Source organism: Ipomoea triloba, chromosome 1 (assembly GCF_003576645.1).
Source record: "Ipomoea triloba cultivar NCNSP0323 chromosome 1, ASM357664v1".
NCBI classification, from domain to species: domain Eukaryota; kingdom Viridiplantae; phylum Streptophyta; class Magnoliopsida; order Solanales; family Convolvulaceae; genus Ipomoea; species Ipomoea triloba.
In genome coordinates this window covers 32,385,313-32,402,315 of record NC_044916.1, presented here as the reverse complement: position 1 = coordinate 32,402,315, position 17,003 = coordinate 32,385,313, and the positions used below count along the sequence as shown (strand labels likewise).

Here is a 17,003-nt window from a genome sequence, read left to right as displayed (position 1 = left end):
GGTCCACACAGCTGTGTGGACCAAAAATAAAAAGTACATTATTTTTGTACTGAAGGTACATTATTTTTGTACTGTAGGTACATTGTTTTAGGGTACATTATTTTTGTACTGAAGGTACATTATTTGATATATACTATTAAATAATGTACCTACAGTACAAAAATAATGTACCTTCAATACAAAAATAATGTACTTTTTATTTTTGATCCACACAGCTGTGTGGACCATGGTCCATGCAATAATGATTGGTCGCAGGTGGCAAAAGCTGAAAAATCTTTTTAGCTATGGGCTTTGTAGTTGGGGAGCCCAAACTTGAAAGGCCTAAAACAACTCCCCAAAGCCCATTTCGAGAAACCGGTTCCGACTTCTCCTCCCAGTCCAAGTCAATAGTCATTCAGATTTCAGACACTGACGTCTTTGCTTCTCCACCTCTCCTGAAGAAGAAGAACCCTAGGGTTTTACGGTGGTCGAAGCCCTATTATTAACCAAGGTAAATCTCTCTTCATTTCCTCTGCACTTAGCTCAATCTTTGCATATTCTTATGTTTTCGTAGATAAACGAAGGGGCCATTCGCAATTGAACACTTAATTTGAAAGTTTCATTTTTGTGGCACTTGGGTGATGTTAGCGTCGAATCGATTAGCTGTGATTTTAAGATCTTATTTTACTGTTTATTTGGTTATAACTTGGGCGACATTGTGGAAAATGGATTGTTTAAATTTCAAATCTGTGACTGCATTTCTACTATACAAGTCGTGATATCAATTTTGTATATACTTCAGGTCAAACCTTCATAGCTTGAATTTTTTAGGAAGGCTTGCTTCTCTGATTAGGATAGGAAAATTACATAGTATATAAGGAAAGCTAGAAAAGTCAATGGAGATTAAAGAAAGAGCTAACGAAGCTATACAAAAATATCTGGAGAGCAAGAGAATCAGCAATGTGTCCATGGTTCATTTTTCTTTTCAACAAACTACATATGTTTCCATTTCCAACTATTTCTTCATCCTTGTTCTGTTTAATTTTAAATGATGTGTGTGTGTGTGTGTGAATTTTGAAGTTCATTTGATCTGTTTTTTTCCTCCCACGAGTGTTGTTCTACAGAGGTTGCTTTACACAAGCTTGATCCATGGAAACAGATTCGTTAAATATTTGATGACCTTGAAATGCAAGAATCCTATGAACTGAGTTAGCCCTAATTCTTCTTACAGATAAAGTTTGCATATAGGTTTTATAATGGTGGAATCTTTTTCCTTGTAGAGTTCGTTATTTATTGCTTTTACATGTGTGATGTGACACAAAATGCTTTATTTTGCTAGTTTTAGTGTAACTTTTTCGAGATATATACAAATTTAGTTGTTTTCCCTGCTTAACTATTATGTTTATTATCTTTTACCATGCAACATATAGCTATCGATTTCTAAACAATAGTTTTTTTATGAGCTATGCCATCCCCTTAGTATGCATTATATATTGTGCAAAAATATTGCTATAAATTGCTTATGGTATTGAATCTATATCCTTTATGTTCTGCTAAGGCCTCAGGGGACTTGAGCAAAATCAGCAAATAATAAACAACTACTCTGATATCAATATATCATTGTTAATAATAAGTTATTAGATTGAGATCAGTGAATTATTTGTACAGGGTCTCAATTCTCAACACCTGGATAGTTGCAATCTATTGATATTTTCTTCTGTTCTGTTTGCTGTTTCAAGTCCAGCTGACAGATACTGCTTTTCAAATACTGAAGATCGAATAGAAGAAAAAAGAAGAATGCAAACTGAAAGTGCTTTGTCTGTCATTGGTCCAAGACCAATGGAACTGTCTGTTCCTTTCAGTGGTCCTCAAGCACCTGGACCAAATGGGAAACAGCGAACATCTGGCTTGGAATCTCCAATCATGTTACTAACAGGACATCAAAGTGCCATATACACAATGAAGTTCAATGCTGCAGGAACTGTAATTGCATCTGGTTCACATGATAAAGAAATTTTTCTTTGGAATGTATACGGTGAATGCAAAAACTTTATGGTGTTAAAAGGGCACAAGAATGCTGTTCTGGATGTTCAGTGGATGACTGATGGGTCAGCCATAATATCGGCAAGCCCTGACAAGACTCTGAGAGCTTGGGATGTTGAAACTGGAAAACAGATAAAGAAGATGGTTGAACATTCCTCTTTTGTTAATTCATGTTGTCCTGCTCGAAGAGGCCCTCCTCTTATTGTTAGTGGCTCCGATGATGGCAGTTCTAAACTTTGGGATATGCGTCAAAGAGGAGCAGTACAGACATTTCCTGACAAATATCAAATAACTGCAGTCAGTTTCTCTGATGCATCTGATAAGATATATACTGGTGGCATCGACAATGATGTGAAGGTGTGGGATCTTCGTAGGAGTGAGGTTACGATGACACTTCAAGGTCATCAAGACACGATAACGGGTATGTCATTGAGTCCAGATGGCTCTTATCTTCTAACCAACTCCATGGACTGCAGTCTTCGCATATGGGACATGCGCCCATATGCTCCACAAAATCGCTGTGTCAAGATTTTGGAAGGGCACCAGCACAATTTTGAAAAGAACTTACTTAAATGTAGTTGGTCACCAGATGGAAGCAAAGTAACTGCTGGCAGCTCTGACCGTATGGTTTACATTTGGGACACAACTTCCAGGCGCATTTTGTATAAACTTCCTGGCCACACTGGATCTGTGAATGAGTGTGTCTTTCATCCCACCGAACCTATCATTGGTTCATGTAGTAGTGATAAACAGATCTATCTTGGTGAAATTTGAGTAATCTGATGACTTGTAGTAAAACTCGGGAGTTGTGATGTGTTTTGGATGTCAGGTATCGTCTAGATTGTAATTCCTTCCCTAGTTGGATTTTACATTTGTGCGAGAGCATGAAGACTTATAAAAGTTTGTTCTCCTGTCCTGTGATTGTAAAAAAGGATAGTCACCGAATTGGATGAGATTGATTATTTGTTTCTGTTTGGGTGCTGTTTGTTAATGGTTACTTGCAGGTAGCCATGATCTCTGATCTCTCAAGTTTGCAGGGATAAAATACCAATCAAATATATCATTCCTCTGTTCATTTCAATGGAGGCCGGGTTGAAATACTCTGAATCTAAGTCCAAATGAAAGGGGAAGAAGAAGAAGAAAAATAATGGATTTTACTTCATGCAATGGCCAAGCTAGTTAGTATCATTGTCACCATCGTTGATTTGCTGATAATATTTGAGTATGATTTGTGTGTGTTGTTCCGTGGTAGACTTCACATGGTACAATACACTGATGAACAACGTTTGTATCGTGTTTCATATGGTGTCACGTGCTTTTAATATTTCATCCTTAACACTATATAATTTCAAAAAAATAAAAATAAAATTGAACTCATAACATTTTAGTAGTTGGACAAGTTTAATGTGTTGGTGCTCGCGTGGACAGCTCAATTAGTCACAAGTGTAAAGTTTGGGAAGAAAGACCGGATCAAGTTTCACCAGCGATAGTGTGAAAGTAATATCTCGAATTGAGGAGTGTTCCTATGTATTCAGTTCAACCTTGTGAAAAGAAAGTTTAATGTGTTGGTTAGAAGTTAGGTAGTTGAGTATTAAAAACAATAAGGTAGAAAAAGCAAGCAAGGTGGGTGGGGTTAGAAGTTGGAAGCAGTGTGAAAATTAAATGCTGAGAATCAAAGGAATAATTCTTTTGATATCCTTTCAAAAAAAAAAAAATCGTTTGATATCCAAATTAAATTAAAATTTAATTAATTATTTTTTTGAAAATTTAATTTATTAAATATCTCGATCATTACATGAAATTACGAAATGTTGATAACAAAAATATGTAAATTAAATTTTTACACACATCAGTTTATTTGAAGGGATAACATGCATGACTACTGAAATAACACTACGTACAACATTATTGAAATAACACTACGTACAACATTATTCAACATCATACCACATTTATTTATTTATATTGGCCGCTAGCATTACATTATATTATATTATATTAATGCTCCCTGGCCTCCTCAGATCTTGTGAAAACTTTCAATTCATTACTTTCATCTGATCTCTACTCCAACAACTTTTGAGCAAATGATGGTAGAGTGAAAGCCGCTTTATGAATCTTCAAAAGAAAAAAAAAACACAATATATATGTCAAATATCAGATAAAATAGATTCATCACCACGAAATTAATATGCACAAATGATATATATATATATATATATATATATATATATGTATATATATAGGGGTTTGAAAGAAGAACCTCAGAGTTATAGAACTTGAGGGGTCCTTTGGATTTGACATGGGTGGTATCTTTGTCGATAGGGTTGACCGGATTCTTGAAGTCAACTGCCGGCCCTTCAGTAGAGCACAACATGTAACCAATCACCCCACTGCAAATAATGTTTGTTCACAAAACAACAACAATACATACATTATATTCAATTCTATGAAAGGTGGACATAGGAATATGGTTATATATATATATATATTTTAATGGTGGAAATTAAAAAAATAATAATAATGGAGAGGCGGGAAGCACGTGCAGGTGCACATGTAGATGCACATGCCTGGGATAAGTTGGTACGGTGGTCCAAGCATAGTTGACAGAGCCTTTGAAAACCTGACGACAATTTGCGATGATCTGTTTAATGAGATGCATGTGAAGCCATATGCTTTCTGCTTGGGTGCACACAACCCCTCCTGCTCTTAGACCTTTCGCTACTGCTTCAAAGAATGGCCTCTCAAACAACTCCTTTGCTGGACCTGCATGCGTTTTTTTTCCGTTTGGTTTCAACTAAAAGTTTATATTGCGTTATATATACTTAATGCTCAATGTAACCTTCCATCATTTACCTATGGGATCAGAAGAATCTACGATAATTGCATCATAATATCCCTTCTGGGCAGCCTTCACAAATGCAGCTCCTAAAAGATCACATGTAATAAGTTAATTAATATACTCATCAAAATATAATGAAAGCTGATGAATTATATATATATATATATATCAGGTTTCCAAAAGCAAATTAAAATTAAAATAATATATATAATAATGGAACGGAGTAATAAATACCATCTCCAATGTGGAGCGTTACACGAGGGTCCTCGAATCCTGCAGCAAGGTAGGGAAAAAATTGTCTAGATACATCCATTACCATTTTATCTATTTCAACGATGTCTATTTTTTCAATCGTGGGGTAACGGGACACCTCCATTAAAGTGAAACCAATACCTCCCCCAATAATCAAGACCTGAAAATTAAAAAAAAAAAAAATATTATTATTTGAAAAATCATGATGGGACTGAATTGATAGCTAACTAAGCAAAAAAATAAAAAATAAAAAATTGTGATTAAATAAATAAATAAATAATGAAACCTTCTTTGGGTTAGGTATGGAGCCAAGTGGGAGATGGACAATCATCTCAGTGTAGGGAAATCCTCCATTCTCTGTGTGTTGGATTGCTCCATCCAATGTCAGAACCTTTCCATATCTAGCTGACTGCATTCAATTCATATATTCATGCACCAAAAATATAATATATATAATGGGTGCAATGCAAATTCATTTCTTAATTAAACCATTTCGATCATATGTTAAATAATATGATGATATTTGCATTTTTACAATAATAAAAAAAATTAATAGCATTTTTACAAGTAAAATGTGTGTACCTCAAACAACATAACATCTTGGTAATCAGACTTTCCTTGGAATAGTAGCTTCTCTATCTTCAGTGAAAATGCTTCGCCTGGAAAAAGTTAAATGAGACAGATGAATTCAAGTATCATCCAGCTAGTATACATATTCATTTTAAATAATAAATAAACAAAAATAAATGTTTTGTAATGTTGCAGAAGGCGATATGGTACTCTAAGAATAATGTTCTAAAGTTTCATATAAAATCTTTGGTAAAGTGAAAAATATAATTAAACTCTATTACATGCAATAGATGAGAACATATAAGTCCAGCTCAAGAAAGAGACCATATGGGTCAGGTAGACCGGGCAATCAATTGTTCACATAAAACCACAAAAAATGGGTGGCATATAAGGACACAATGATTCAATAGGTTGAACATTGTTACGTTACAACAATTGGTCCACATACATAAATATAGCTCAAGAAAGAGATCATATACTATGAATCAAGAGTCAGCGTCAATGTAGGTATGTGATATAAATAAAAATCCATATTTGATACAAATATAGTCTATAACATTTTAACATTAGATATTTATCATCTTTCTTTGCCATAACCTAATCCAACTACCTTAGGTCCCCAAGCATGTATACTTATTATTATTTTAAAAAAAATTGATAATTACACTATATAACATAAACAATCTCATGCCATATGATAGTGTAAAAATTCTCTAAAAACCATATAATAATTAGATAAAACTAAAAAGAAATGAATGATTACCGGGCCACATTTGGCTAAACTCAGAAAACCACCCGGGTTTAATGCAGCCCAAGTCTTTGGCGGCGTTGTCATGAGCAGTCCCGTTGTGGTGGTTGGCGGTGGCGTTGTGGTGGCTGGCGGTGCCATTCTGGTGGTTAGTGACGACGCCATTGTTGTGAGCAGCCATGACCTCCATCTTAGCACACTAATATTATATATATTAATTAAGCACTCTAAACTTCAATATATGCTCTCAATTCAAGCTAAGCTAGCTAGCTAGCTACCTCCGATCCCTATTGGTGGCTTCTGCTTCTGCAAACATTCCTGGCTACTTATAATAGAGTAATGTATGTGAATATGTGATCACTCCATATAGTGATGATATTGTGGACCCGATTATAAATATTAAGATCAGACTTCATATATCTAAATTAATTTTGTCGTACTATAAAGTTTCAGACTTTCACTATTATCAATTTAGATTGCAATTTTTTATTTTTATTTTTATTTTTTTAAAATCTTCCTACAATAATGGAGTTCACAAATAATCACGTACAATGTTATTATAACTAACATATCATGTGTCACTTTAGATTTATTATATATATATATATACTTCCACTTGTATTAAAAATTAAGAAGAGAAAATATATTTTTTTTGGAAAAAAAAAAGAGAAAATATTTAAGTCGCCTAGTTTTATTTTGTTTATTTCTATTTATTTTGGATAAGAGTTAAACACATTTTAGGGTGTTTAATGTTTGGTGAATAACCAACTAGCAAACAATTAGTCAAATTCACCAGTTTTAATTAGTTGTTTGACTTGATTAATCAATTAAAATATTTGTTTCATAAATAATTATTTAAATTAAATTAACTAATGGGTGCTAATAAGTTAAAATTAAAAACAAAACTTAGTTTGAATAACTTTCTTCTTTTTTTTTTTTTAGCTAATTGCACTTTTTTTCAATTTTCCTATGTAAATTCCTAAAATGGTTATATATATATTTATGACAATGACTACGACCACAACAACAACACCACCACCACCACCAACAACAACAACAATAATAATAATAGTAATATTAATACTAATTGTTTTTAAAATTAAATTATTTTAAATTTTATATCTAAAATAAAAAATAATTAAATAAATTCATACATTTATATGTCATTTTATACGCTCTAAGATAATAGTAAATAATTAATTTATTAAAAAAAATTGCTATTTATTAAACTTCTCCAATGCCATTTAGACAAAAACTTAGTTGACATATGAGTGGTATATAATAATTTGTTATAGAGTACTACTCCCTCTGTCCCATTTTATGTGTCTGGCTCGGTTAACGAGGCTTGACTGGAGTTATTTTTAATTCTTTTTTTGAATACAAGTTATTTTTAATTCAATTTTTCATAATATTAAATTTAGTATTAATATACAAAATTTATATACTTAGAAACTACACTAAAAGTACTATTAAACACAAAAAAAAAATTCAAAATAAGTAAAAATAATTAAAAAATAAACAAAAAAAATTGATTTGACCAATAAATAATAAGTAAGACAGATAAAATGGGACAATGGAGTATATATTAAACTCTTATTTTTTTACTTTAACTTGGTATAATATACTGTAATTGATTTAGAAAAATGTGAATCATGATTTTTATTTATTTTTCTCAATAAAATGAGGTGTGGACGGATACTTTCCCTCCACTTGTTATTTTCCTTTTTCCATATTTGAGAGGGGGGTACCACCGTACCACACAACTCAAGCAGGGGTGGGTCCACTCCACTAAAGTACGTAACAATTGCCATTCGATGGCTCGATGCTGACTCAAATTAATCTATTCCACGTGATTCTATGACTTTCTTGATGAAATGACAATAATGAATTGAACTAACTTTGGATTTCTTAATTATTGCATAATTTGTAGTTAGATTATCTATAGTAGAACCAATGGCATATATATTTTTAATATTTTTAAATTAACATACGATATTGATTTGCCAATGACCTTGTAGTTTAATGGTATCCGATTGCACCCCTATGTGGAAAGGAGTGAGTTCGAGTCTTAGTGGAGGTGTTGATGTCTCTTTGTGCTATTCTACATTGTAATAGAGCTAGTAGCACTAAAAAACATACGATATTAATTTTTTTGCTAAAAATCAACGTCATGTGTTCTATTTAAAATTAAAATTTTTAAAAATTTTAGGAGGTCGTATCATTTATTTATTATGTCTGTCAGAACAATGTCAAAAATAACGACTGATATTGTATGGCTCAAATAATCGACGTTATTTGTAGTAGGGAAAGTATTGTTTTTGTTTAGCCGCTACACCAATGACAACAATTCTTTTTTTTTTTATAACAAAAATGCAACACATTCCAGCATGGAATACTCAAAATAGTTAGTGCAAGATTATAAGACTTGATGAAATTCTATATATTTGATATTTACTGTTGCATTGAAATACAAAGATGTGTTTTTTTTTAATCATTAATTTGGAACAAAAGAGTTTGATCGATTTAATTACTTGTAGTGCGCCATCCGTTTGAAGAAGATTGAGAGTTAGCTGAGAGCATTTGTGAAAAATTAGAAGTGTTTTATACAGTATCAAATGAATTTTCAAGAGAGATATATCTAGCTACTTTTTTTTTCTTAAGGATATGTGAGATTAAGATTTCTTTGCATACTTGGAATCATGCAACTGATTTTATGCATGATAGCAAATATGACTAAGAGTGTGTTAGCAAAGTTTGATAAATATTCGGAAGTGGTTAATGGGATTTTGGCAATAGCTACTATTCTTGACCCAATGTATAAGTTAGGAGTTATTCAATTTTTCTTTGAATAATTTTATGGAGATAAAGTTGCATCATAAATTGAAAGGGTCAAGTCTTATTGAGTTATTGTCATGATTTGTTGCGTGAATATGAGAGTTATTATTGTGCAAGTAAAAACATCCATTTAAATGTTCAAGCAGAAAATTTGAATGATGATAATTCTGTTAATCCTCTTATAGAAAATCGAAGTCATAGTTGAATACTATTTCTCACAATGGCAGAGAATAAGAGTTTGAACAAATTTTATTCATACATTAAAAAATAATTTGTATTCTCATAACTTAAAACTTTATTTTTTTTATTTTAAATATTTTAGTATAAAATATAATTTTGAGGTAAATAATAATATTTTAGAAGGGAAGTTATGTTTTTATGTATCTTAATTTTAATTAGTTTATGTTAAATGTTAATCTAGTCTAGTTTTAAAAGACTCAGTGACATTTTCAAAATTCTATAATTTGTTTCTAACCATATAAATTTTAAAAAAGAGAACAATGAACAACAAGATTATTAAAGAAAAGATGAAATTCTACATCCATTTTAGTGTCAACTTTGGTATCTTCCTATCGCACCAAAGTTGACACTTAAATAGTGTTTTAGTGCCTCAATTGAAAATCAATCATTATGACATAGTTTATTGACATATGAGTTGATTTTTAGTATATTGAAAGTTTATTTTTAAAGCACTACACATTTATTTTTTAAAATGAATATTTATCAATGATTAACTTTATAATATGGATCATGGTCCATAATATTAATATAATTTGCGAATGAAAATGGCTTAAGCTTGTTAATAACTTGGGCCGACTACAACTTGCAAAAAAAAAGTTTTTTAAAAAATAAATAAATAAATAAAAGTGTGAAAGGCGTAACATGACATTTGCTGTCCCAGTCAATTATAAGCTTATATCCAAACAAACAAACCAACAAAAAAAGAAGAAGAAAAACTTACAGTTAGGTAACTTATATATATGATAAGATGCTAGAATACACGTGATAAATAAAAAATTAGGGTGTGTTTTGTTAAGTTTTTTTTGTCCGCAGTTTTTTTTTTTTTTTTTTTAAGTATTACTGATTTTGTTACAATGTAATATGTGTTCAATACCGTCTTAAGTACTATTGACTTTGTTATAATGTAGTATCTATCTATTCATAACTATTTTCTATCTATTCAAGTTAGAGTCTCATTGTTTATATGAAAGAGTCACTCCATTCCACTAAATCATAAGTGCCAAGGACCTTGTGGTCCAGTGGCATCAAACCCTTCCCTTTATACGAGAGGTGGTGGGTTCGAGCCTCAGTAGTGGAGTCAATACTGACTTATGAACAGATACTCTAATAGAGTTAGTAGTATTAAAAAAAAAATCATAAATTTATTGGCCGCCATTTGTTAATTCACAAAATCTAATATTTTATCGCCCGCATTTGTCCACACTCACGTGTCACGTGGGGTGTTCTGGATCTGTACATATATTTAATTATTACAGTAAATTAATACCATGTTTTATGTATAGAGTTCTACTGTAGTATTTTAGTGTTCAAACTTTTAACTATACCAATAAGTCAAGTAGTCAACAATATCTATATATGTGATCAATAATAATGCAATCACAAAATCACGTACTCTGATCTGCCAACAAACTCAAATTGATTACAACAAGATGAGAACCACATATATAAATACATCACAATTAAATACTATGTCACTATAGATTTTGATAAGGCCCAAATCTTGACTTATGCTTGATACTTTTTTTTAAAAAATCACAATTATTATTATTATTATTATTATTATTATTATTATTATTATTATTATTATTATTCACGTTTCTCTCTCTCTCTAACAAAAATACTTTTAAAAAAAAATACTATATAATTTGATGATTTTGTCGGGATCGATTCTACCATAAACCGGATATGGAAGAATAGAATGGAGGTTGAAAATGGTATTCCTGGGGCACTAGACCAAAAAAAGTACCTACAAAGTCTCAGATACTGACCCAAGTAATAAAATGTTGCTGCTATAAATCAAACCCTGGTATATGAACTAAAGGTTAGAACCTTAAGCCACTAGACCACAAGGGGATTAAGTAAACCAAGGGATAGATGTCTAAAGGGAGACAAGAGACTCTATTTATATTGTTGATGAAGACTTTGATCGTCAGAAAAATTAAATGTACGGCATCCATTTGCTTTCAATATTAGCCATTCACGTGTCCTCCACAGCTTAAATGTCAACTATCTCCACACGGCTAAGTAGAGCATTATGCCTTCTAGAAAATGAAATTTGTGTAGCTTGGGTGGTTGGTACTTGTGTTATTATGCTAGATCAAAGGTTGTGGGCTTAATTCCTCTTGGTAGCACTTCATTTAATATTGCCAATACTTATCCAATAAAATGGTCCCGAGATCCATGACCCATTATAATTAATTTGGTATGGTAATTAGGTTGAAATAAATGATCCATGACCCAGCAAACAAAACTTGCAGTCATACTGAAGATCAGAGGTAGTATTCTTTGTTGTAAGGACTATATATATATATATATATATATATATATATATATATATATATATATATATATATAGAGGGTAGGTTCCAATGAGATAACTTATTTAGGTAAGATCGTGAGATTAAATCTTGTGCATGCATGTAATATTTTTAATGATCTAGATTGATTGACACACACACCCCGTTAGCACACACTTCAACTTGGAATCTTAATCAATCTAGACCATTAAAAAAATTTGAGATCAAATCTTGTACATCAATCTAAAAAACTTTAACGGTCAAGATTGTTTGACACACCCACCATTCGCACACATTTAATCACCGTTTGTATACATTTAATTACCGTTTGCACACACTTAATTAATCACTGTTCGCACACATTTTATCACCGTTCACACACACTTCAACTTAAAATCTTAAATCAATCTACTCCATAAAATTATTATATGGATGCATAAGATCTGATCTCACGATCTTATCTAAAAAAGTGATCTCATATGATACTAACTATATATATATATATATATATATATATATATATATATANTATATATATATATATATATATATATATATATATATATATATATATATATATATATATATATATATATATATATATATATATATATATGTATATGTATAAAAGCACTTTGGATAACTTAAACCTAATAATGCACATCTCAATATATATTTATTAATTCCCACCTTTTCCTTTTTTTTTTTTTACTAACTAAAAATATATTTTCCGAAATACACCATATAATTAATTAATGTGGTATGATATAATGGAAATATATATATATGTTGATAAGTCAAAGCAATCACACTCTCACACACGCACGCTTTCAACATTACACTTAATGTGAGAGAAATTGTTAACTATTTTAATAAATTCGTATTTATTTCTCTATCTCTCGCGCACGTGTATATATATATATATATATATATATATATATGGATTTTCTTTATAGTGTTGGAAATAAATGATCCATGACCCAGCAAACAAAACTTGCAATCATACTAAAGAGGTAGTATATATGGATTTTCTTTGTTGTAGCTAGGGACCATATATATATAAAAGCACTTTGGATAACTTAAACCTAATAATGCACATCTCAATATTTATTAATTCCCACCTTTTCCTTTTTTTTACTAACTAAAAAATATATTTTCGGAAATACACCATATAATTATTAATTAATGTGGTATGGTATGTATAACGGAAATATATATGTTAATAAGTCAATGCAATCACACTCTCACACACGCGCGCTTTCAACGTTACACTTAATGTGAGAGAAATTGTTAACTACTTTAATAAGTTCGTATTTATTTCTCTATCGTACCTGACTCAAGTAATAAATCAATAACATACTCTATTACAATGTAGTACATGTTCAGCTACTTTCTCAACCTACTGAAGCATAAAGAGTCAACAGTCATGTGGAAGTGTAAACCGAGTGCCACTAGACAATAATATACACATTTATTTACAAGTGAAAGTGAAAGCGAACGCTCGCGCGCGCGCGCGCGCACACACACACACACACATATATATATATATATTATTTCAGCATTACATTTAATGTGAGAGAAATTGTTAGCTATTTTAATAAGTTCGTATTTATTTCTCTATTATACATTACTCAAGTAATAAATCAATAATATACACATAATTTTACAAGTGAAAGTGAAAAAATACCCAAAAAAAAAAACAACAAAGAATTTCACCTTTTACACCAAAAAATCATGAAAAAGAAATTACATTATTCAATAATTAAAACAGAAGAATTTTTTTTATTCTTTTATTTTTTTAAACATGGCAAAGCAACATAGTTTCATACTTTCATTATTGTCTCCAACGTTATTATCGCTTTACTACCAAATTATTCCAAACTTTGCTGTTTATTCCCCCGCCCCCCAAAAAAATTATTTAACATTAATAATAATAATAATAATAATAATAATAATAATAATAATAGTAATAATTCGAGGGTAGTGATAAGTTTTGTTTCCAATTCCCAAACGCCCATTACCTATTATTGTTATTTTTAAAATGTAATATAAAAATATTACATCTAATAATAGGAATAAATATTATTATTGTTTTTGTTATAGTATTATTTCGAATAAATACAAATAAAAATAGATTTGAATTGAGCTGGCATGATTTGTCGGCTATTTTGATGTTTTGGTCCTTTTGGATTTTCGGAACACATGTTTTTAAATTATTTTCCACGTGAATTCGCAGTTACTCTCTCATTTATTGTATGGAGGAAAAAAACAAAAAAATAAAGAAAACAAATATTGATTGTGGTTTTGGACTTTAATTCGGAGCTACCACCATCAGTATTACTGTATTAGTAATTGATAGCAATATAATGATAGGCTATACATAATACACTCTCGAATTATATTGCAGATACTATCACTTTTTACACTATATTTACCATTTGTTAGCATAATATTTGTATTGACATATTTTTAGTTAAAATAAATTAGATTAATTAAGAAAAGTTGTTAGTGTTTTATTTTGTTAGTTTTCTAGTCTACTTGAAAGGTGTTAAAGATTGTCAAATCTAGAAAATTAAATAATTAGAGAAAGAAGAAAAAGATCATGGTTGTTTCCTATTCACTGTTGAAGTGAAGATTTTGAAATATTTATTTTAATATAATCTATTGATTTTCATTGAAAAGGAAAGAAAAAATTAATAAATTTTTCTATTCATGCAGCTTTGCATTAAGAGGCATTGGAAAGTGAATTGATATGGCTACATCTTTTTAGAATAAACAACTATTCCCAAATTTGAACACGAAAGTTCTCAAAAATTATGTTTGACAGGATATTCAATGACTCTGCACTATTATTACTCCCTAACTGACTCTGATGTACTCGCAACTCAGGAGTAGGGGACTGGTGACAAAGATAATTGGGCAAGGTATTGAACCCAATCCGAAACACTCTTGGTTTAACATGAAGGAATCAACACAATTAATGCGGTCAGATACTACACAACGGGAGCAGGTGGAACAGTACACTTAACCTAGAGTCCAATGCACTTATTTGAGCAACTCCTAATCAAAAAGTAAGAGTAATGGAGGAAAGCACACATCAATTACTAATGAGTCATGACACTTATTAATTAGGAGGTTGTTGTGCCCACTATTGTAATTGTTACTATTGTATAGTATAAAAGGTTGAGCCCATGTAACAAGTGAGACAGGCTCACAAACTTGTACTTAGAATCATAAAAATACAATCAGACTCTTAGCAACACTACTCTATTTTGTCTTTGTTTACTCATACATAAATATTTTCCGATAGTATTATTACTATCAACTAGTGCGTTCATTGAGAGCCTGAGATCAAGTCTCAAACAAGGCTATCACATACATCCATCTTTCTCAAAACAAACTTGAGCAATAGCAATTTGAGTCAAGCAGCTCCCATGGTTCTTGCAACCTGAACCACAATGGCAATGCTAGCATGAACATCTGGCCGACGAACTCGCTGATCTCTGGAACCATTTCAATTGTAACCATAGCCAGCTCAATAACAACCATGGCAAAAGACAGCAATGCCCGGGGCATCGATCTCACCTCTAGACCTCCAGGCAACTGCCCACGTAATTTAGCAGGCAGTGACAGCACTAACTCAATTGGTGGCAATTTAGCAGGCAGTGACAACACTAACTCAATTGGTGGCAGGGATGCAGGGCCAGGTTCCCCTCCACTAGTGCATGAATTGAGGTTATATCACCATGATTAGGGCCAGGTTCTCCCGCCACTAGTGCATGAATTGAGGTTATATCACCATGATTGGAGAGAACCCAGCGCTAGGGTGCAACCCGCGCAACTGGAGGCCGTTTTGAAACTCAACTTCGCTCTAGATTTTTATTTTATTTGTCTTATTTACAAATTGATTCTACAACATAGTATATGTTCAATATACTTTATCTACCAGTTGTAAAACAAAGAGTTAATACCCTATATCATCTGGGTTCAACCCTATAAAAAGAACTACAGAGATGTGAATTGAGGACAAGATACTTGACATAGAATACTTAACTTGATTATCAATTGATGATAATGTAACATACACATATGTTAGTATACCACTCGTTCTCATTCCATTAAAAAGTTATGATGTATAATGATTTCATTAACTCTGATGTTGACTTATTAATGAGGCAACAACGACAAATCATATATCATAAAATTTTATTTAAACAACTAGTTTTTAATAGATAATATATGAACGTAAGAAAATATATAGAGCATATTTCACTTTTAGCCTATTGTGACATTGTCATATTTAGTCATATTCTTTTAATTTTGACATATTACATTTTACATCCATGTTCATGTTAACATAATTTTTTTTTAAATGCAAGAAAATGATTTTCAATGTTCATGTTAAATGTTATAATTTTTTTAAGGGAAAATGACACTTTTTCCCTCTAAGTTATGTGCATATAGCACTTTTCTCCCCTAAGTTATTAAAGTAACAGTTTTTCCCCCTCAGTTATTTTAAAAGTGATAGTTTTTCCCCCTAAAATGTTAAATTGACATTTTTGCCCTTAAAAATAACTATTTCATTTATTTTTATTCTCCAACCAATTATATTACTAATATGTATGGAAGATTACGGTTCGATACGAACCTAATCGAACACCATAACAATTGAACTTAAAAAGTATGGACGGTTACGGTTACGATTCCACCGAAAAATAAAATAAAATAATTGTTAAATTTAGACTATTTTTAAATAAGAAATAAAATTATAAAAATAAATAAATAAGTTTTAATTGGCGGTTCAAAATCGAGATTGGAACAGAATCGTACTGATTTATCAAATAAGTGTTTGATCATTTTCATTATATATGACTGTGGTTCAGTTCCGGTTCACGGTTCAACAATTATTTAATTTTATTTTTTTGGTTCTGAATCGTAACCCGAACCGTCCATACTATTTCAGTATGATTGCTACAGTGTTTGGTTAGGTTCGAAGCGAATCGTGATCATCCATACAATAATTTGTTGGAGAAGAAAAATAATGAAATAATTATTTTTAAGGGTACAATTGTCAATTTAACATTTTAGGGGGAAAAATTGTCACTTTAATAACACAGGGGGAAAAGTGCTATATGCACATAACATAGTGGGGAAAAGTGCCATTTTCCCTTTTTTTAATACACTCTATTACTCTAACATA

At 31.1% G+C, this 17,003-nt stretch overlaps 2 protein-coding genes across 4 annotated transcripts; one reads left to right on the top strand and one right to left on the bottom strand.

Annotated features, from left to right (window-relative positions):
* The first annotated feature begins 377 nt into the window (after positions 1-377).
* Positions 378-2,996, top strand: LOC116002361 (U5 small nuclear ribonucleoprotein 40 kDa protein). Of its 3 annotated transcripts, none has more exons than XM_031242477.1 (2): positions 378-490; positions 1,719-2,996. In XM_031242477.1, the coding sequence occupies exon 2, from the start codon at positions 1,777-1,779 to the stop codon at positions 2,794-2,796; it is 1,020 nt and encodes a 339-aa protein (XP_031098337.1). In that variant the 5' UTR covers positions 378-490; positions 1,719-1,776; the 3' UTR covers positions 2,797-2,996. The 3 variants fall into 3 exon arrangements, with proteins under 3 accessions (XP_031098337.1, XP_031098344.1, XP_031098351.1); XM_031242484.1 differs by having other exon boundaries at positions 385-490; positions 1,724-2,996; XM_031242491.1 differs by having other exon boundaries at positions 399-490; positions 1,648-2,996.
* Positions 2,997-3,813: 817 nt separating this feature from the next.
* On the bottom strand, positions 3,814-6,752 carry LOC116018934 (putrescine N-methyltransferase 1-like). Its single transcript, XM_031258989.1, has 8 exons — positions 6,447-6,752; positions 5,696-5,772; positions 5,400-5,522; positions 5,096-5,273; positions 4,876-4,947; positions 4,590-4,785; positions 4,283-4,412; positions 3,814-4,137 (listed from the first exon to the last, which is right to left on the bottom strand). The coding sequence occupies exons 1-8, from the start codon at positions 6,619-6,621 to the stop codon at positions 4,084-4,086; spliced, it is 1,005 nt and encodes a 334-aa protein (XP_031114849.1). The 5' UTR covers positions 6,622-6,752; the 3' UTR covers positions 3,814-4,083.
* Positions 6,753-17,003: the final 10,251 nt, after the last annotated feature.